At 42.4% G+C, this 21,859-nt stretch overlaps 1 protein-coding gene across 3 annotated transcripts in view; it reads left to right on the top strand.

Annotated features, from left to right (window-relative positions):
- The first annotated feature begins 655 nt into the window (after positions 1 to 655).
- The window catches only part of CTNNBL1 (catenin beta like 1), a 179,035-nt gene continuing 157,831 nt past the window's right edge, over positions 656 to 21,859 (top strand). The window contains exon 1 of one of the 3 annotated variants that reach the window (XM_058433222.1): positions 656 to 758. Coding sequence is in view for 2 of the 3 variants with exons in the window: in XM_058433220.1 (XP_058289203.1) it covers positions 1,985 to 2,014 (30 nt within the window). In the remaining variant the exon portion in view is untranslated. Of the gene's footprint in view, positions 759 to 1,887; positions 2,015 to 19,835; positions 19,954 to 21,859 lie in introns of those variants that run through there. The other 2 variants (XM_058433220.1, XM_058433221.1) reach the window with 2 other exon arrangements.

Here is a 21,859-nt window from a genome sequence, read left to right as displayed (position 1 = left end):
GCGTGAGCCACTGCACCTGGCCCAGCACAGTCTATATTCTTATATAATATAAGTAGAGGGGGAAAGACACCCAAATAAACTGAATCCAATGCAGATTGCACAGGTGATCCTTTAAAAACATAAGCCCAATCACAAAACTACCTTGCTTAAAACTTTCCTTATGCGGTTAGCATAAAATCCAATTTCTTGCTCTCTCTTTTTTTTTTTTTTGAGACAGAGTCTTGCTCTGTCACCCAGGCTGGAGTGCAGTGGTAGAATCTCAGCTCACTACAGCCTCTGCCTCCTAGGTTCAAGCGATTCTCCTGCTTCAGCCTCCCAAGTAGAGGCATGTGCCACCATGCCCAGCTAATTTTTGTAATTTTTAGTAGAGACGAGGTTTCACCATGCTGGTCAGGCTGGTCTCAAACTCCTGACTTCAAGTGATCTGCCCGCCTTGGCCTCCTAAAGTGCTGGGATTACAGGCGTGAGCTACCACGCCCGGCCACACCTAGCCAAAATCCAATCTCTTTACCATGGCACACAAGGCCCATTATGAAACCTCTCCCTCTCCCAGGCACTGTACTAGGCTTGGGGGATACAGTGGTGAACATGACACACACGCATCCTGCTTACATGGAGCTTGCAGTCCAGTAAATGAGGCTGTCAAGAAACAAATAGTCAACCATTAAGCACAAAATTACGGAATGAGATATATACATAGTGGAGAAGGTACTTGGAAAAAGAATAATGAGGAGAGAGGTTGATTACTTGGACCAAGGGTGAGTTGAAGAAGCCCTTGTAAGAAAGTGACATTTGAGACCCGAAAGATGAGAGTTGGATGAGGTGTGGTGCTGATGGCCAGGCAGAAGGGGAGAGGATTTGTCATTTTGAGGAATAAGAATAATTTCTGTACAATTGGAGCCAGTGCAGATGGGATGGGGACCAAAATTATAAATATGAAGACCATACTAATATATAAATATAATTATAGATATAAAGGGCAGGGGCTTGTGGAAGGAGGTTTAATTTCCTTTGAAGATGGAGCCTTAAGTCCCAGATGCATTCTGATCTTGTTTAAGATCAGATGCACTCTGAATGATTCTCTTCCAATTATGGGCAACTTTCTCCTTCAGAAACCTTTTTATATCACCGGGGTAGCAACGGGATCATCTAGTGACCGTTAGAATTCGCATAGATGAACAGACACAAGCCTAGAGAGGGACATGTGATCACCAACAGTTTCTCAGCCAGTAATAGTTGTACAGCCTTGGGACAAGTCACTTTTTGAGCCAGCACTATCTGATAGAAATTAATGGGAACCACAAATGAGAGCCACATGTGTAATTTAAAATTTTCTACTAACCACATTTAAGAAGTAAAGAGAAACAGGTAAAATTCATTTTATAATATATAAATTTGACCCAGTATATCCAAAATATCATTTCAACCTGTAATCAATATAAGTCTTAGAAATCTGGTGCGTATTTTATTTACACTTATGACACATCTCACTTCGGAGTAGCCGTATCTCAAGCGCTCGGTAGCCATATGTGGCTAGTAAGTAAAGTATTGGATGGTGCAGTTGGGAGCGTCAGTTTCCTTTTCTGTGAAATAAGGATAAATCACTGGAAGCTCATGAGAGCGCACACGAAGCACCCGGCACTCCGCCCTGGACACTGGGGGCGCGCAATCAAGTTTGGTTTCTTCTGGTCCCTGCTCTCCCCTCCCACCTCTCCTCTAAGTCTCCGCCCCCTTTCCCCGCCCCCTTTCCCCGCCCCCTCAGGCTCCAGGCGGAAGCAATCCTGTTCCAAATGCAGCGCGCTTTACGGCGGCGCGTCCTTTTACCGCGGTGTGGCCGGCTCGCTTGTCGCGCGCACTTTTGCCCTATTGGCTCTGCGGCCCCGCTAGCCGCACTTTACGGCAGTGTGGCTGGAGCCGCGGCTGACGGGCCCGCGGTCTGGGCGTGTGAGTGCAGGGAACCGGAGTATTTGCTGGGCCGGGTACCATGGACGTGGGCGAACTTCTGAGCTACCAGGTATGAGGGGCAGGGAGGGCCGAGCGACCGCGTTCTCACCTGGGCAGGGGTCGCAGGAACCAGAGCCCCTTCATCTCACCTCCTCTCGTCTCACTCCCGGGCCCTCTAACTTCTCATGCCACCCGGGGTCTCAGCCCCTCGTTTTACTTTCCTCTCCGAAGCCCTCCTGGGCCCTTTCGATTCATCCCTTCTCAAGACCTGAGCCCTTCACCTCCTCTTCCTCACCCTGGGGCCTGGCTCCCTGCAACTCCTCTGAAACCCCTGACTATCCTTTTTTTCACAACCATGTCCTCTCAGCTCTCATGTCCCCCCAGTCATTGAGGTGATGGTGGTGGTGGCGGTGGGAGCGCACTGATCTCTCTTGAGTTTGATCTCCAGCTTCTCCACTGACTGGCTATGTGGCTTTTGGACAAGTCATTCCCCCCCTCTTTGAACCAAGTTTTTGTATCTACATGGTGGAGACACTAATAACTGCCTTAGTGAGGTTGTTTGAGGACTGTACAGCTGATGTGTATGAAAGCTCGTTTTAAAGTGTGGAAAGCTGTGCTTGTGTTTACTGCGATTTGGAGGAGATGTTGGGAATTCTAGCATGGAATGAGTTTCTAGGAATCTTGCTCAGGGTCCCCCTTGCCTAGGATACTTGTGGGGAAACTGTATGGGACCTAGAGAGCAGAAAGGACTTGTCCAAAGTCACTCAGAAACAAGAAGCTGGAATTTGAGCTCAGGCGTACTGACTTCCACCCCAAAGTTTTTCCCCCGCTTTGATTCCATAGGAGGGTCATTGTGAGTGAGGAGCCGTAGAGCTGCACCGCCGAATGTGGTAGCCACTAGCCACACAGGCTGTTGATTGCTTGAAATGTGACTAGTCTGAATTGAGAAGTACTGTAAGTGTGAAGTCACATTTGGGTTGGAGACTAGTATGGAAAAAGTGAAAATTTTATATTGATTACATGATCGTACTGATTATATCAATTACATTGGTTATTGGTCATATTGATTAAATGATCATATTTTGGATAATGGGTGAAATAAAATATAATTAATTAATTTTTAAATTTTTATTTTATTGTTATTTAGAGACAGGATCTTGCTCTGTCACCCAGGTTGGAGTGCAGTGGCACAATCATTGCTCACAGTAGCCTCAAACTCCTAGGTCTAAGGTATCCTCCCAAGTAGCTAGGACTGCAGGCGGGCATCACTATGCTTGGCTGATTTTTAAATTTTTTGTAGAGACAGGGTCTTGCTATGTTGCCCAAGATGGTCTCAAACTCCTAGCCTCAAGCAGTCTTCCCACTTGGCTTCCCAAAGTGCTGGGATTACAGGTATGAGCCACCACACACCACACCCAGCCAATAAAATATGTTTAAAACCAATTTTAACTGCTCCTCTTGACATTTTAATGTGTTTACTAGAAAATTCAAAATCACACATATAGTTCAGCTTATATTTTTGTTAGACAGCTCTGCAGTCAAGAATAGGTCATTAAGAGCCATGAGTCTGGACCCCTAGGTTGCGGGCAATCTCTGTTTTGCTACTAACTGGCTGCTGTAACCTTGAACAAAATACTTAACTTTTCTGTGCCTTGGTTTCCTCATCTGTAAATGGGGGACAATGACGGTACCTGCCTCACAGGGCTGTTGTGAAGCTGTTGAGAAATGTAAAGTGCTTAGACAATGCTTGCCAAAAAGTAAATATTCAGTAAATATTAGCAGTTATTTTCATACCACTCCCTCAGCCAACGTACATACCCTGGACACTTAAGACATCATGGGAAAGAACAATTCAGCAATGGGGAGCTATATAACCAAGAGATTTTTCTTTTAAAGACAGTTTAATTGATAGTGAAAGACGAAGGGAAATAGGCAAGTTATTAAATGAGTGATTGTATGTCTGCTTGGAATTTCTAGAATGGCTAGCCCATTAAAGCTAGAAAAGGTTCATTCATTTGCTCAACAAATATATATTGAACACCTACTGTGTGCAAGGCAGTCTGTCCACTGGGTATACAACACTGAATAAAAGACAAGATTCTTGCCTTTGTGGAGCATCTGGTGGGAAGTTACAAGATAATAAGTAAGCAATACATTGGCGTTGTGGTAAGTGTTAGGAAGGGAATATAGCAGAGTATGCTATAAAATTGCACTGCTTTGTATAGTAGCCACTAAGCACACGTGATTATTGAACACTTAAAATGTGACTAGTTTCGAATTTAGATCCGCTACACGTGTCAAATACACACTGGATTTCAAAGATTTAGTATAAAAATAATGTACAATATCTTTTTTTTGTTTTTTGAGATGGAGTTTCGCTCTTGTTGCCCAGGCTGGAGTGCAATGGTGCGATCTCAGCTGACTGCAACCTCTGCCTCTTGGGTTCAAGTGATTCTCCTGCCTCAGCTTCCCGAGTAGCTGTGACTACAAGCGTGCGCCCCATGCCTGGCTAATTTTGTGTTTTTAGTAGAGACGGGGTTTCTCCATGTTGGTCAGGCTGGTCTTGACTCCCAACCTCAGGTGGTCTGCCAGCCTTGGCCTCCCAAAGTGCTGTGATTACAGGCGTGAGCCACTGCCCTTGGCTACATGAAAATAATGTACAATATCTTAACTTTTGTGCTGATTACATGTTGAATAAATGATAACACTTAGAATATACTGGATTAAAGAAAATATATTATTAAAATTAATGTTGCCTTTTTAAAAACTTTTAAAATGTGGCTACTAGAAAATGTAAAGTGGGCCGGGTGTGGTGGCTCATGCCTGTAATCCCAGCACTTTGGGAGGCCGAGGCGGGTGGGTCACCTGAGGTCAGGAGTTTGAGACTAGCCTGACCAACATGAAGAAACCCCTTCTCTACTAAAAATATAAAAAATTAGCCGGGCGTGGTGGTGCATGCCTGTAATCCCAGCTACTTGGGAGGTTGAGGCAGGAGAATCGCTTAAACCTGGGAGGTGGAGGTTGCAGTGAGCTGAGATCGTCCCGTTGCACTCCAGCCTGGGCAACAAGAGCGAAACTCTGTCTCAAAGAAAAAAATAAAATAAAATGTAAAGTTAGGTGTTTTGTTTGTGGCTTTTGTTGTATTTTTATTGGACAACAGTCCTGTAGAAAATAACCGCTGGGAGTTGGGGACAGGACCTTTTACTTTATGTAATGTGGTCGAGGAAGGACACAGAGGAATGGACATTAAAAGACTGAAGGTTGAGAGGGAGCCAGTCATGTGAAGGGAGCAGAATGATGGAGGCAGCGAGAACAGCAAGTATGGATATAGGCTATTGGTAGAAGCTGGTGCAGCCTTGTAGGGGACCAGAAAGAGGATCTATGTAGCTGAAACATGGGAAGTGAGCAGGGGAATGGTAAGTGGCAAAGCTGAAGATGTAGGCACGTGACAAGACTATGTAGGCTTTCCTTGTGGGCCATGATAAAGACCTTGACTTTTGAGAGATATGGTAGATACCTTCATTCAACCCACTTGTTCACGGATGAAAAGTGAACCTTAGTCTGACAAAGGGACTCACCTGAGATTGTGGGCCAAGGTGGTGGCCAGAGTTGAAACTAGAATCCTGGTCTCCTTATTATTATTTTTTAATGTTTACACATCTTACCACATTTAATCTTAATGGCAGTACTTAATATGTTAATATAGGAACCTTCATTTTAAAGATGAGGGAATAGGTATAGAGAATAAAAAACGTGTCCAAATTCACACAAGTGAAATGTACCTCAAGGATTCCAATCTAGGTAGCTTTGCTTCATGATCATAAACATTTGTTTATTGTGTTATTCCAAAAGTATTTCACTTTGTCAATCTGACCCCTTTCCCCCTCACCAAGAGCAAATATGCCTAGCGCCTACAGGTAGATTGGGGTGGCCACAGGCTAATTTTCCTGAACTACAAAATATTACTTGCCTTCCTTATCCTGGATCTTGGCCTTTACATTTTCTTTTGTATCTGAGGGTTCAACCTAAGAGTTTTAAAATGCAAATATGTTGGTTGCACAATAAGGAACTACAATAGTAGAACTCATTTAATTCAGGTTGACAACAGTGAACTGAACCTGGTAACAGGGCTGAAACCTCCTAAGTCTGCTACTGGAGAGCACTTTCATCTCGCCAGCCTAGCCGGGCATGCTTATGTCCAGCTGGCCAGCCAGGAGCATCTCCTTCCCCATCACAATTTCCCCACTTTGGCTAATTGGCCGGCCAGAACCATTCGAGAGGTGAGAGGCCCACCCATTAGGCACCAAAAACCAGCTCTAGGCCTTTTCTCAGCAAAATATCCCCAATTCAAGGCTAAGTTCAGAACCCAAATTCAGAATCATGGTCTAAGGCTTGGAAAGCAGCACTGGTCCCAAAATCCACCGCAGGACCTTATTCAGGCCCTGGCTTCCTTACACCACCTGGCCCTTATCTCAGAATCCTGGTCTCCTTATTTCCAGCTCTGTACATTCCCCATGTGTTCTGTTCATTTAGTTTCCTTTTTGTAAGATCCATGTCCACTCTTCCTGTTCCTAAAAGATGGTAAAGGCTGGAATGTAGTTCATAATCAGTTGCACCCATCCTCTTGCAGAAAGTCATGAGTTTATGGATGCAAAAGTTCTTTGAGGCCAAGCGTGGTCGTTCACCCCTGTAATCCCAGCACTTTGGGGCAGATTGCTTGAGTCCAGGAGTTCTAGACCAGCCTGGGCAACATGGTGAAAACCTGTCTCTACAAAAAGTATAAAAATCAGCAGGGCGTGGTGGTGTGTGTCTGTGGTCCCAGCTACTTAGGAGGCTGAGAAGGGAGGATTACTTGAGCCTGGGAAGCAGAAGTTACGCTGAGCCAAGATCGTGCCACTGTGCTCTAGCCTGCGTGACAGAGCGAGACCTTGTCTCAAAAACAAAAAACAAAGAAACTCCTTGAAAACAGTAACATTTTATAGACATGAAAGATGTCTATAACTATTACTAACTATAACTATTATATATATATATAACATGAAAGATGTCTATAACTATTACTAACTGTAACTATTACTAACCAGCATGATCTATCTAAATCCTCATAACAACCGTATGAGGAAGGTACTGTTGTTAATCCCTGTTGTACAGATAAGGAAACTGAGGTACACAAAAAAAGCACCTACCTTAAGGCATCTAGCCAGGTAGAGGCAAGGCCAGGGTACCCGGGCAGTCTCACTTCATAGTTGGAGCTCCTAACCACTGTGCCGTACTGCCTGCCTGCTCTATGCCAGATGCAGAACCAAAGTGTTTTCAGACAAGTTATCACATTTAATTCTCACCATGCCCTCTGAGGTCGGCAGCATGCCTGTATTATAGGAAAGGAAACTCAAGCTAGGGCGGTCAAGCTGCCTACCGAAAGCCAGACAACCAGTAAGGAGCAGGGCTAGAACTGAAACCAGCTGAACACTCAGAGGTAGTTTTCCATTTTGTTTTCAGATTTGAAAACTTTTTAAAGTTGAGGTATAGTCCACATGTCGAAGAATACATACATCTTGTGAGCCTTTGGTTATAGTTATCATTTACAAAGTAGACTCAGTACGACCACTGAAGTTTGCTTCTCAGGGACATAAGGGAACAAAATTTTCTGATTTGAACATCCCCATCCCTAGAGTTTGATTCAGTCTCCTATGGGACTTTAGATTCTGCATTTCTAACCAGATCCCAGGTGATGCTGACACTGTACTTTGTGATCCCCTGGTCTAAAATGATCTACCTTCCTTGAAAAATTTTCCCCAGCTGAGACATTCTCCTCCCCTCTTGTGGGCATTGGTTTGCAGATTTTTGAGCTTAAGTTGTACTTTTTCCCTGCCATTCAAGATATTGAGAGCAAATCACTTAATCTTCCTGGGCCTCAGTTTCCTCGTATACCTAATGAGGGGATTAAGTACGCGACTCTCTCTGAGGCCCCTTCTAGCTTTAAAATTCTGTGGTACTAATTATTTAGACCGGGGCTCCAGAGATTTCAAGGGATAAAAACGCCTCATGTGGTAGACTGAGTGGGGCTGAGAATCTGGGAGATTTGGGTTTTAATCCCACTTTTATCATTACTTATCTGGGTGACTCAGGACAAGTCATTTTTCCTTTCTATACATCATTTTTTTCAATCGCTTGTAAAATGAGGAGACTGAGCTATGACTTCTGGTTCTTTTCATTTCCAAAATTCAAGACTAAGATGGATGCCGTTTCTAAAATTCAGAGACTAAGCCAGGAAAAATATCATGCAGTGTCAAGAAATGTTTATTAAAAGTATTTAACATTTTTTGGGTGCTTACTACATTTCATTTTTGGGGCAACTTGGTGGGAAGATTCCAATTTTCTGCTGAGATTGGTTCTTCTACAAGTAATAGAGATAGGCACTAAGCGCCTCAGTATATGCCGTATATCCTTGACATATGTTAACTATTCATTTGAGAAGACAGGAGAATTACAATATGGGCAGGAGGTGGTGGAAAAAGTCTTCAAGAGGAAACCAGTTATGTTCCCAATATGGAAATGTACTTTTTTGATGCCTTCAGGCTTAGACATCTCATCAAGAAGTGTGCCCAGCAGTGCCTTGGCTGAGAAGTTTCTGCTGGCATAGGCGCGTGTATGAACTCCAGGGCACTCTCATTAAATCTAATTCCACAGATGTCTGGAAAAAGTTCTTACCTCTGAAGTTTTCCAATAAAGAATTCACATTTAGTATGGCTTGTGACATGAGAGGTATTCTTTTTGAGGCAAATTGGGGTCAGGGACCCTTGGTTTTGGTGATATTGCAGACACCCACTCCTCTTGTCCTCTATCAGTAATATCTTAGCATATCTCTTGGATTGCGGGGGCTTACAGAAATATCTAAACTTGCTCCTTTCCCCCTCTTAGTTTTTTCTTTTGAAATAAAATTTTAAATGATAATAAAGTGATAGAAATAGTATTAAAGAAAATACTTGAGAAGAGGAAAACTATTATCCTAATTCAATCAATATTTTTCTGTTCCCACAGTCCTTACGTATTTTGTGAGGCTGGAACCATTGCATATATACTATTTTATGTTCTATGTTTTTAATTTAACATTGCCAGAAATATTTTCTGTGTTTCTACATCTCCTTCATGTTATTTTTAATATTTGCAAAGTTTTTGCTTGAGTGATAGACCATTTTCCCTAAATTGTTCTTCTATAATTGGATATTTAGGTGGTTTTCCGGTTTTTGTTCTTGGAGATAACATTGTAGTGAAGTGCTTTGTTCATGTAGCATTTTTTTCCTTCCCATCTGTCATTAGTAATTACCACGTGCCATCTCCTGTGCCAAGTATTGCATGCACTAAAATTATTATGACATGGACCATGGACATTAAAGAAGAATTCATAATGTAAGGAGCAAGACAGACATTTAGAAAACTAACTTTATGAATAAAAGTATTATGGGAGCACAATGGAAGGAATGATTGGATATGGAAAGGGGATATATTGATAGGGATGGATTTGGTTTGGTCATTGAAGAAAAGGGAGATGACACTGGAATCCTAGCCTTGATGAATGGGTAGGGATTCTGTGGGTAGTAAAGGACACTGGGGACAGTGATTCTTGACTGGGGTTATTAAAAGCAAAAGCAGGGGAGTGAAATGTTCAGAGCATTGCGTAAATGCAGCAATGGGTAAAAAGCAGGGAGTGGCCGGAGACGATGGGGGTCATCTCAGCTGCAAATGTGTGGCGTAATACGTCGTACTCACGTGGAATGAATCATTGGTTTACAGTGCTAACAGTATACTGTTTGTGTGTGTTCCAATTTTATTACAATCTTTTTTTAAAAAAATAGAATCAGGGTCTCCCTGTGTTGTCCAGGCTGGTCTTGAACTCTTGGACTTGAGCTATCCTCCTGCCTAAGTCTCCCAAAGTGCTGGGATTACAAGCGTGAGCCACTGTGGCCGGCCCCAGTTTTATTACAATCTTGATGGTACTAGTCGTCATAATTTATTTTTTCCACTAATCTAGTAGGTATATAAAAGACTAGTTCAAGGTTGCTTTAATAAGCTTATTTTTTTCTTGTGTGAGTCTATCATTTGTATTATTATGTGCCTCATAAGGTAGTAGTTGTAATTTCATAATTGAGTTTTTCTGTTTTATGGGTTTTTTGGTTGTTGTTGTTGTGTGTATAAGAAACATTACTGAAAATCTGAAAACTGGTACTCAGATACATCCTTCATTCTGTGAAGGCCTCATCCCAGTAGCCCTAAGAATATGATTTTAATCATGAAGTCATTTTATATAGGCTCTTTTTGCATGTCAGTTTAGTACATTTTGAAGTTACTTTTTGTTGGAAGTGTGACTATAACAGATAAGGAGGACCAGAACAGATACAGAGCTATTCTCATTGATAACATTTGAGACTTTTTCTCTTTCATCTCATGAGTGATTTTTTTCCTGAAGTTTACTTCCTCCCTTTGCATTCTTCTCATCATCTCTTTCTTCTGGCCCATTCTTCTCACACTTACAAAACACATTCTATTTATATGCCTCCTTACACACATTCTTTACTGAGCTGTAGAGTTAGAGGCAAGGACCAGCACCTAGCAGAGCATCTCAATTGTAGTTAATGTCTAATACATGGTTGTTTAATGATTGAATGAACTGGGACATGCCTTTGTATATGCCCTGGTTGTTGCCCGTTCTGGAAAGCTCTTGCTCTACTATCTTGTTAGCTTGTTGGCCTACATCTCTGTGCTTTCATGTCAGACTTCAAGAAAATTGGGTTCACACCTGATACTTCAGTTGTTTAATCATTTTCCTCTTCTTTATTATCATATCTTGCCACTCTTGCTACAAAACCTATATTCTTTGCTTCTTAACTTTTAATTTTGAATTTTAAACTTATAAAAAATTATAAAAATAGTAGAGTTTCCATATATTCCTCATCCAGCTTCCCCTAAAGGTAACATCTTATATAACCATTATGTAGAGATCAAAACTAGGTTATTAACATTCATGTAATACTAGTAACTAAACTGCACACTTAATTCAGATGTCATCAGAGATATCTGGTCATTTTTCTGTTTCAGGTTTCTATCCAGGATCCCACATAATGTTTGTCATATTTCCTTAGTCTTCCCTTGTCTTTCAGGTTGAAGAGTACTGGTCAGCAATTTTGTAGAATGTCCAAAACCTACATTCTTGAAGTTGTCAGTGCTGTCTTTTGCCAGAGATTTTCTTGGGCCTCATTAGTCTGGAATCTTCACTAGAATTGGACTCTGTAACCCTCTTCTTCATCATTTTAGAAGAACTCATTCATTCTTTTCCTTTCAGCATCTTTTTGCAGACAGCTCTTAGTTCACCGTCCCTGATTAACGTTTCATGGGTATACTGAACATTCTGGCCAGATGTTCAGATATCACATAATTCTCTGCTTCCTCCCCTGCCTATCCCCATGGCCAGCTTTGCATTTTAGTCAGGGGTGTCGATGTTCAGCAGACTTGAAAGGAGCCTTGGAGCTGTTTCTCAAAGATGAAAGGGCTCAAAGATGAAAGACAGGGTTCTTTACTTTTTTTTTTTCTTTTTTTTTTTGAGACAGAGTTTCACTCTTGTCACCCAGTGCAATGGCACGATCTCGGCTCACTGCAACCTCTGCCTCCTGGGTTCAAGCAGTTCTCCTGCCTCAGCCTCCCGAATCGCTAGGATTACAGGCATGCGCCACCACGCCTGGCTAATTTTGTATTTTTAGTAGAGATGGGGTTTCTCCATGTTGGTCAGGTTGGTCTCGAACTCCCGACCTCAGGTGATCTGCCTGCCTCGACCTCCCAAAGTGCTGGGATTACAGGCATGAGCCACCGTGTCCGGCCGTGGTTCTTTTCTTCATGGGTTGTACAGGCTTATGAGCACAGAGCCTGCCTCTCTCTCAGAGTAAAGAAGATGTTAGGATATGAAAATGATTAACTCACAGTTTTTGCTCTTCTGGAGCTTGCAGTCTAATGAGGGTATACCCCAGATATGAAATCCAAGTACAGAGTGTCAGTGCTGTCAGAGCTGTTATGGTGCCATGAACAAGATGTGGTGGCACAAAGACCCAAGCAGCTCTACTGCTGGGAAGTTGGGAAAGGCTTTATGAAGGGAGCGCTGCGCCTTCAAGAGTCTTCTCTCCATCCCTTCCTTTCTGTTCCAACCACCATCACCTTAGTTTAGACTCTTAAAACTTTGTTGACAGAGTGTAGTGGTTCACACCTATAATCCCAGCACTTTGGGAGGCTGAGGTGGGAGGATCTCTTGAGCTCGGGAGTTTGAGACCAGCCTGGGCAACACAGTGAGACCTCGTCTCTAAAAAAAAAAAAAAAAAAAAAAAAAAATTAGCTGGGCTTGGAGGTGTGCGCTTATAATCCCAGCTACTGGGGATGCTGAAGTGGGAGGATTGCTTGAGACCAGGAGATTGATGTTGCAATGAGCGGTGATCACACCACTGCACTCCAGCCTGGGTGACAGAGCTAGATCCTGTCTCAAAAAAAAAAAAATAGAGAAGACTTTGTCAAATAAGTAGCCTTCTGGGTGGTCTTACTTTTATCATTGTGGATCTCATATTGGCATGGTGAGATCCAACAGAGGCCAACAGAGAACACTGTTCTTCAGTCATAGACTTCAGTCCTACCTAGTTCAGCTTCCTTGGAGACAGGTCTTCTTACTAAGTTGCCTTGCTAATTTTGAAGGTGAATTTGATGAAGACAGCCATGCCTTTCTGCAGTCTCTCAGTAGTTGTCATTGTTTGAATTGAGAGATTGAATTTATAAAGTTTAACCGATTAGAGAAGTTTTCCTATATAAAAATGACTTCATTGGAGAATGTGGATGGTTCACAATAGCTTGTCAGCACTGTCGGAGAAAATACTTCAAAGCCTGTTAGGCATTCCTTAATGTTTAGCGTAGTGAGTGAACATGAACCCTTGGTCAGACGGCCTGCATTGGAATCTCAGCTGTGCTACTTGCTAGCTATGTGACCTTGGGTCCATTAATTAACCTCTTTAAGCCTCAGGTCTTCATCTTTAAAATAGAGATTGTATAATAGTGTCTATCTCTGCCCAACCATCTTTAAAAAAATTTCTACTTTACCATCTTTCTTAAAAATAAAGGATTAAATGAGACAATTTGGATAGTGCTAAGTAGTACAGTGCCTGACACATAGTGAGTGCTCAGTGAGTGTTAGCCATTAATTTTCATTATTTATCTCATTACTAACAACACACATGCTACAGCAACATGGCAAAAAAAAAATTTTTTTTTAATTCTAGAGAACTGCCTCAGTATTCCCAAGGTCATTGGTCCCTTGGAGATTAAGGTTCAGAATCCTATACAAAGAAATGAGAACAGTTTGTTACCTACACATGCCACCGTATAGAAATGTTCACAGTAGGTTAAAATACAACCTTATTCCACCACAGTTAGCAGTCATTGATATCAAGAATTATGTCATCACCACAGTAATTATTTTCCCCCAGTCTCTTTAATATTACTAAGATGTCTCAGTTTTCCTATTTTCTAGCGCCAAGAATCTCATTTACGAATTACTCCTTCCTTTGTCTTTTTTTTCCCCTTAGTGTACTAAAGGAAGTGGTTGGGTTTGGTCTGAGTCTTGTGTAGCTGTAGAGAAATTAGAATCAGGAGAAGATGTAGTAGGAACTCTGATACTGCTTTTACCTTCTCTAAGGTGAGCCATTTAGCTCTTTAGTATTTCAGCTGAATATTGGCATCCCTTGGAGATATTAAGGGTTTGGTTCCAAACCACTCCAGTAAAGCAAGTCATACGAATCTTTTGGTTTCCCAGTGCATATTAAAGTTCTGTTTATACTATACTGCAGCCTAATAAGTGTGCAATAGTATTATGTCTAAACAATGTACATACTTTAATTAAAAATGCTTTGTTGTTAAAAACTGCTAACCACCATCTGAGCCTTCAGCAAGTTATCTTTTTGCTGGTGGATGGAGGGTCTTGCCTCCTTTTGCTGGCTGCTGACTGATTAGGGTGGTGTTTGCTGAAGGTTGGGGTGGCTGTGGCAATTTCTTAAGACAACGAAGAAGTCTGCTCCATCTGTTGGCTCTTCCTTTCATGAGATTTCTCTGTGGCAAGCTGTGCTGTCTCATAGCGTTTTACCCACAGTAGAACTTTTTTCAGAATTAGAGTCAGTTCTCTTAAACCGTGCTGCCAATTTGTCATCCAAGTTCATGTAATATTCTAAATCCTTTGTTGTCATTTCAACAATGTCCACAGCATCTTCACTAGGAGTAGAGTTTATCTCTAGAAGCCACTTTCTTTGCTCATCCTTAGGAAACATTCCATTCAAGTCTGATCATGAGATTGCAGCAATTCAGTCACATCTTCAGGCTCTGCTTCGAATCCTAGTTATCTAACTGTTTCCACCACATCTACAGTTACTTCTTCCACTGAAATCTTGAACCCCTCAAAGACATCCACGAGGATTGGAATCAACTTCTTCTAAGCTCTGTTAATGTTAATATATTGTCCTCCTCCCATGAATCATGAATGTTCTTGATGGCATCTAGAATGATAAATCTTTTCCAGAAAGTCTTCAATTTATTTTGCCCAGATGCATCAGAAGAATCACTATCCATGGCAGTTATAGACTTCCGAATGCATTTCTTAAATATTAAATAATAATACTTGAAAGTTGAAATTACTCTTTGATCCATGGGCTGCAGAATAGATGCTGTGTGTGCAGGCATATAATTAACATTCATCTCCTTGTACATCTCCATCAGAGCTCTTGGGTGACCAGATGCATTGGCAATGAACAGTAATATTTTGGAAGAAATTTTTTTTTTTTCTGAGCAGTAGGTCTTAAGAGTGGGCTTAAAATATTCAGTAAACAATGCTGTAAACAGATATGCTGTCATCCAGGCTTTGTTATTCCATTTCTAGAACACTGGCAGGGTAGATTTAGCATAATTCCCAAGGGCCCTAGGATTTCAAAATGCTAAATGAGCATTGGCTTCAGTTTAAAAGTCACCTGCTGCATTAGCCCCTAACAAGAGCATCAGCCTGTCCTTTGAAGCTTTGAGGCCAGGCATTGACTTCTCTCTAGCTGTGAAAATCCTAGATGGCCTCTTCTTCCAACAGAAGGCTGTTGTGTCTACATTGAAAATCTGTTGTTTAGCGCAGCCACCTTCATCAATGATCTTAGCTAATTCTTCTGATTAACTTGCTGCAGCTTCTGTATCAGCACTTCTGGGTTCACCTTGCGCTTTCATGTTGTGGAAGTGGCTTCTTTCCTTAAGCTTTATGAATAAGCCTCTGCTAGCTTCAAACTTCGTGTGCAGCTTCCTCACCTCTCTTAGCCTTCATGGAACTGAAGAGAGTTAGGGCCTTGCTCTGGATTAGGCTTGGCTCAAGAGAATGTTGTGACTGGTTTGATCTTCTGTCCAGAGCACTAAGACTTTCTCCATATAAGCAGTAAGGCTCTTTAGCTCTTTTACTATTCATATATTTACTGGAGTAGCACTTTTAATATCCTTCAAGAGCTTTTTCTTTGCATTCACACTTTTCTGTCTGGTATAACAGGCCTCGCTTTCGGCCCATTGCCGCTTTCAACATCCTTTCCTCACTAAAGCTTAATCTTGTATAGCTTTTGATTTAAAGTGAGAGATGTGAGACTCTTTCTTTCACTTGAACACTTAGGGCCATTGTAGGGTTATCAACTACTTAATTGCAGTATTGTTGTGTCTCAGAGAATAGGGAGACCTGAGGAGAGAGAGAGAGAGAGAAAGAGGAAAGGCTGGTTGAGGCACTCAGAACGCACACATTTATTCATTAAGTTCGCTGTCTCACATGGGTGTGTTTGTAGTGCCTGAAAACAAAGTAGTAATATTAAAGATCACCCATCACAGATTACCATAGCAGATATGATAATAATGAAAAAGTTTGAAACATTGCAATAATTATCAAAATGTGACACAGACATGAAGTGAACACATGATTTTGGAAAAATGGCAGCGATAGACTTTCTTTTCTTTTTCTTTTTTTTTGGAGACAGAGTCTTGCTCTATTGCCCAGGCTGGAGTGCAGCAGCAGGATCATGGCTCATTGCAGCCTTGACCTCATGGGCTCGAGCAATCCCAGAGTAGCTGGGACTACAGGTGTGTGCCACCATGCCCAGCTAATTTTTGTATTTTTTGTAGAGATGGGGTTTTGGCATGTTGCCCAGTCTGGTCTCAAACTCTTGGGCTCAAGTGATCTGCCCGCCTCAGCCTCCCAAAATGTTGGGATTACAGGTGTGAGCCACCGTGCCCGGCTGATAGACTTTCTTGATGCGGGGTTTCCTTTTTTGAGACGGAGTCTCGCTCTTTCACCCAGGCTGGAGTGCAGTGGCGCGATCTCGGCTCACTGCAGGCTCCGCCCTCCAGGGTTCACGCCATTCTCCTGCCTCAGCCTCCCGCGTAGCTGGGACTACAGGCGCCCGCCACCTCGCCCGGCTAATTTTTTGTATTTTTAGTAGAGACGGGGTTTCACCGTGTTAGCCAGGATGGTCTCGATCTCCTGACCTCGTGATCCGCCCTCCTCGGCCTCCCAAAGTGCTGGGATTACAGGCGTGAGCCACTGCGCCTGGCCGCAGGGTTTCTATAAATCTTCAATTTGTAAAAAACACAGTATCTGCAAAGGGGAAAAAAATGAGGTATGCTTGTAGTTCAGAACTGGTTTCTTTTCCATAGAATTCCAGCAGTGACTGATCTGAAAATGTTTTAGCCTAAACTTTAGAATTCCAGCTCCATTGTGGGTTGGTAAATGGAAATTAGCTTTTCTTCATCCTGGAGTTCAGTGAAGGATCTAGTGAGACTACTACAGTGCCTTTCTATCTTTTAACTCACTTTGGATTATCAGCTGCTTGTAAGCAGATTATGTGCACTGGCTCTTTGAACGTCCTTTTAACAGCTACTCAGCAATATCTAGAGTCACTGAACTAAGAAGGAGTTGAAACTGGCCGGGCGCGATGGCTCACACCTGTAATCCCAGCACTTTGGGAGGCCGAGGTGGGCGGATTATGAGGTCAAGAGATCGAGACCATCCTGGCCAACATGGTGAAACCCCATCTCTACTGATAATACAAAAATTAGCTGGGCGTAGTATCATGCACCTGTAGTCCCAGCTACTCAGGAGGCTGAGGCAGGAGAATTGCCTGAACCCAGGAGGTGGAGGTTGCAGTGAGTCGAGATCGCGCCACTGCACTCCAGCCTGGCAACAGAGTGAGACTCCGTCTAAAAAAACAAACAAACAAACAACAAAAAAAGAGGGAGTTGAAACCAAGCAGAGTATCATGATGCTTCTCTCTGAATATATCTGACTTTATTCCGAAAGCAGGCATGATTGATTATTGAACAGTTTTGTTGGCATTATTATTTTTAGTGCACGTTCTAGCTTCATGTTTGGCATTATTCATGTGCTCATTCTGTTAATACATAAAATTGAGGGTTGATGACATTTCTTTATTTGAATGCCCTATTTCCAGTTAAGAGCATCGCAGTTTAAAATTTCTTTTGGGAGCCTTGATAGAGTTAAACATTAGCAGCACATCAGTCCTCTGCTGGTACATAATGTTGGAATGTGATTTTCTTTGCAGCTTTGCATAAAAAGAAACAAATTTTAGCTATAGTTTGTCATGTTATCTTTTAGCAGACGCTCTCAACATCAATGCTTCCATAATAGGATTAATGATGGGGGAAACTTTTGAGCATCTCAGGCTTGCATAGTTATTCACAGAGAAGCTGAAACATGGAATGGAGGCTCTGGCCAGGAGTACCTCTATTGGGCAAGGGAAGGTAGAGATGCCGAAGGACTAACAGAATAGTGAAACTTGACAATAAAGGAGGACACGAAAAAGACATTGCGATTGATTGAGGGTTGTAACTGAAACCCATAATGAGATTCCTTTTTTAAAAAAGGTGGCACAGGTTGTATTGAATTGTACTAACTTCTTGTTTCTCTGGTGTCTTTGGAAAATGTGATGCCCTTCAGAAACAGACTTTCCAGGTAACTGAAGCTTTTAAGCGGTGAGATGATCTATTCCAGCTTCTTCTTTGTATACATGGGTAAACCAGAGAGCCAAGAGAGGGAAATAGCTTTAGGACCCCAACGACTTGGTGACAAAATGGGGGTCAGGCAGTGTGTGTCCATGATGATGCTTCCTCTTTTCCATGTGCAAAACATGTATTTTTCATCATTTTGTATGGAGATCTTTCTAAAACATAAACATTCTTGCCTTTCTCAGTAGGACACACTGTGATCTCAGGAGCATCATTATGTAATACATGTTAGTTGTGCCTGAATTCTCTCATGACCTTTTGAAATGTGGAAAGCTTTTACTCCTGCACTGTGGAATAGTAGGGATTTTGAGTTCTTGTGCCTACTTTGTGTAGTTTGCATGCTTTTCCTTGGTGTCAGCTGTCACTCCTTAGTGTTATTGTTTGTTTGATATGATATCTAACCTCTAAGGCCTCTTTTGCCCATTCTTTTAATGGTGTTTTGAAAAGTTGAGGGTGTTGGATGAATGAAGCATTAGTATTCTTAGTCATTTTTGGATGAACTGCAAAACTTTTTAGAGCTCTGTTGCTAGATTCCAAAGTCTGTGAGATACTAGAAATCATTTTAGCCTGACTAGTCTTTATTTTCCGTGTAGCTTTTCCTGTAGCATCTCTTTGACCCCCTACTGCCATCCTGGGAACTAGAGAACATCTGAGCAATTACTGTTGTCCACTAATCATGACTCTTTCAAGAGAAACTACCACTCACAAATAGGGGCTTAACCTGGTCTTCTATGGGGTGCTCCTTTCTTTCATGATTGCTTATCTTTCTGGAGGGTAGCCATTTACCTGTCTGATTGCCTTAACCCTGTATCTTTTAGTCAGCCTTATATCCAAATACACACACCCACAGGCCCATGAAATCTAATTGTATCAATCACCTGAGACCCTGTATGCTTGTTCTTCACCAGTTTATGCCTCTGCTCACTTCTTGTCTTGTGCCTAACTCTTGGCTCTCTGTCACGTCCTACCTCTCCTTTCCTCTCCTCTCCAACACACACACCAGTTTCTTTAGGCTTGGTATATACATGTGCTCTGTGGCTCCCAACCCAGAGTCTATTATTAAGGGCTCTGACATGGTTGGGATGGGAGCTGCCATATACAGTGTGCCTCATGTGGTGTACTCTACCCTAGCTGGACCTTTAAGACCCAACCTTTGGCCCTAGCCCATTATCTGGCCCATCTGATCCTCCTATGAAAGGACAGTTTGAGCAAAACCCTGCTTGAGAAGCTTACAGACTTTCCAGTTCTGCAACTTTGACAGTCTGTGAGTTCTCCATCTCTGTCTTATCTCCCTTTGCCATAGTTTCCTAGTCATTCACCAGGGGTTGGTAAGGAAATAGGATGTTGTTTACCATTGTTTCTAGGGCATTGTGACATATGCTGCTAGTCAGGCTGTGAGACCATCCAGATTTTGGGAGGGGTTAGCAAATTTCATTTGGATTAGTGCTCCATATTGAACCTGTCATTCTTTAATCATTCCACGCATATTTATTAAATGCCTACTAAATGTAAGGTATTATACTAGACATTGGGAATAAAGTGCTAAACAGGACAGTTATAGTCCCTGTCTTTATGGAACTTACATCCAGGGAGGCAAGACAGACAATGAATAACAATACCTAAACAAGCAAACACATACTAGATAAATAAAAACAAGATAATTTCAAGTAGGAATATGAAGGAAAAAATAGGCTGATGTAATAGAGTGTTGGGGGAGCAGTGGCTGATTATTTTGGAAGGTTCTAGAAGGCCTCTTTGAGAGGTGACATTTGAGCTGTGAACTAAACGATGAGAAAGATCCAGACAGATGAAAAGCTATGGGACTAGCAGTAAAGATCAAGGGAAAAGCCAAAACAAAAACTCTGAGGTGGGAACAGACTTGTCATGTATGGCCAGAGCTTGGTGAGTGAAGAGGGGACAGTTGATAAGGACAGAGGGGTCAGCTTCGGGGAGGAGGGAGAATCCTACCATTTTTTAACTTTATTCCTAGCACCGCGGGAAGCCATTAGGGGTTTTAAGCTGTGGAGTGACACAATTTGGTTTACGTTTTAAAAGATGGCTGCATCTACAGAATGGAGAATTGTAGAGGAGCATTCTGGCCAGCTTAGCTGTTGAAGGGTGTGGAATTCACCTTTGTGCTGCAGAGGGCCTCAGCTGAAGCCGTGCTGTCCCTGGGATAATTGCTTTCCTGCCTAGGTTGTTTTCACAATCTCCGCTTCTAAACATTTAATCTGTGTTCTGGCTTAATCAAGAAGCAGCGCTCTCCTTGTGCCAGGCTTGGCTCAGAAAATGTGGGCATGGTGCCTTTTGTTGAGCGCCCTGGCCTGGAGAGAATGAAGAAAGCAGCCCCTCGTAGCCTGAGGACAATGCAGCTGACCTTCAGCACCTGGTAACTTGTAGGAAGCTTTAGAATCTATAAACTTGATGTGCTTCTGCAAAACAGTTGCAGATGGTCTGAAGTGATGATTAAATATCACTGCCACTTTGCCCAGATCTGCTGTGGCCATCTTCTCCATGTCTGGTTTTACATTACAGTGGGTAATTAAGGGGGCACAACCATTTCTAGTTACTTCCAGGCCATCTTTTTCAGTTGGCTTATGGGGAAATTATAGTTGCTGTCAGTTGTGTAAGTGACTGCATTGAGCAGCAATTGTGAATGGCTACTTTTTGTGTTCAAAATAATACTAATACAAAACACCCAAACTTAAAAAGAACTGTCCCTAATGAATGGGAATAATTGCCTGCCTCTGCTGTCTCTGCTGGATCTCCAGTGGGAGTTCTGCCATCAGACTTGTCAGAGTTGGTTGGCAGGGACTTTTTATCCTGAGTTAGCACATAGAGATCTGAACGGGCAGAGATAACACAAATTAGCAAAGATACAAGCATATCTGCAGAGGAACAGATTTCCTTCCTACCAGAGGTGCTGTTGGTGGGCACCACCCTAATTTTCAATGCGTCTCTTAGTGCTGATGACAGGACTTTTCAGCAAATTTAAAAAAAAATGGCGTAAGCACCACCTGAGCTGGGCAGTTTTTATAAGATTTTAGAGTTTCAAAGGGCTGCTAAGCCTGCCAATGTAAAGTCACTGAATATTATCTCCCCGGCTGCTCACTGGGGATCCTTACACCTCACTCAGCATAATGAACTTGGAGACGGAAATTCGTAAGCTTCTGCCCCATTTTTTTTGACTGAAGATTTCTTCTTCCATTCCCACAAAACTTGCAAGGACACAGAAGGCTCAGTGGGGGAAAAAGATGGCATGTGCCTCTGGCTGACATGACTTGTGCCAGTGGTCGCGTGGGGATTCCATAATGAAGACTGCAAATCACTTCCCATCCTCTTGGAGCCTGTCCCATAATTAGAAGATTAAACATTTTGTTTAAATTGGTAATTTTTTTCCCCACCCCTCTCTGAGTGCTTAAAACCACCATTAGAGCAGGATGGAGACTGGTTAACTGATTCTGGGCTCCATGTTCTAGTTGTGATTGTCAGCAGGCGGTTGAGGAAGTCTTATTTTAATTAAAAAAGCAATTTTTAGCTGTGCTTCACCTTGTGTGAGGCAGAGGCACCTCTGACCATGTGAACTTTCTGATTGCTGAATGTACTGAGCATAGCTTTTCTCAGGGGCATGACACCAAGCCTAGCCAGATAATATCATGGGGTGGGTGTGCAGCTGGCCTTGAGGTATTGCCTCTGCACTAATGGCAGATTTGCCCTTCATTTGACAGATTGACTTTGTGTTTATGGGAAGGGCATCACTTACAGGGATGGCGTGTTCCTGAATTGAAGTGAATGCAAAACAGCTCAT

The sequence above is a fragment of the Hylobates moloch genome, unplaced genomic scaffold (genome assembly GCF_009828535.3).
Source record: "Hylobates moloch isolate HMO894 unplaced genomic scaffold, HMol_V3 SCAFFOLD_21, whole genome shotgun sequence".
NCBI lineage: Eukaryota > Metazoa > Chordata > Mammalia > Primates > Hylobatidae > Hylobates > Hylobates moloch.
Note: the sequence above shows the minus strand (reverse complement) of the source record. Positions and strands in the feature narration are given on the sequence as shown.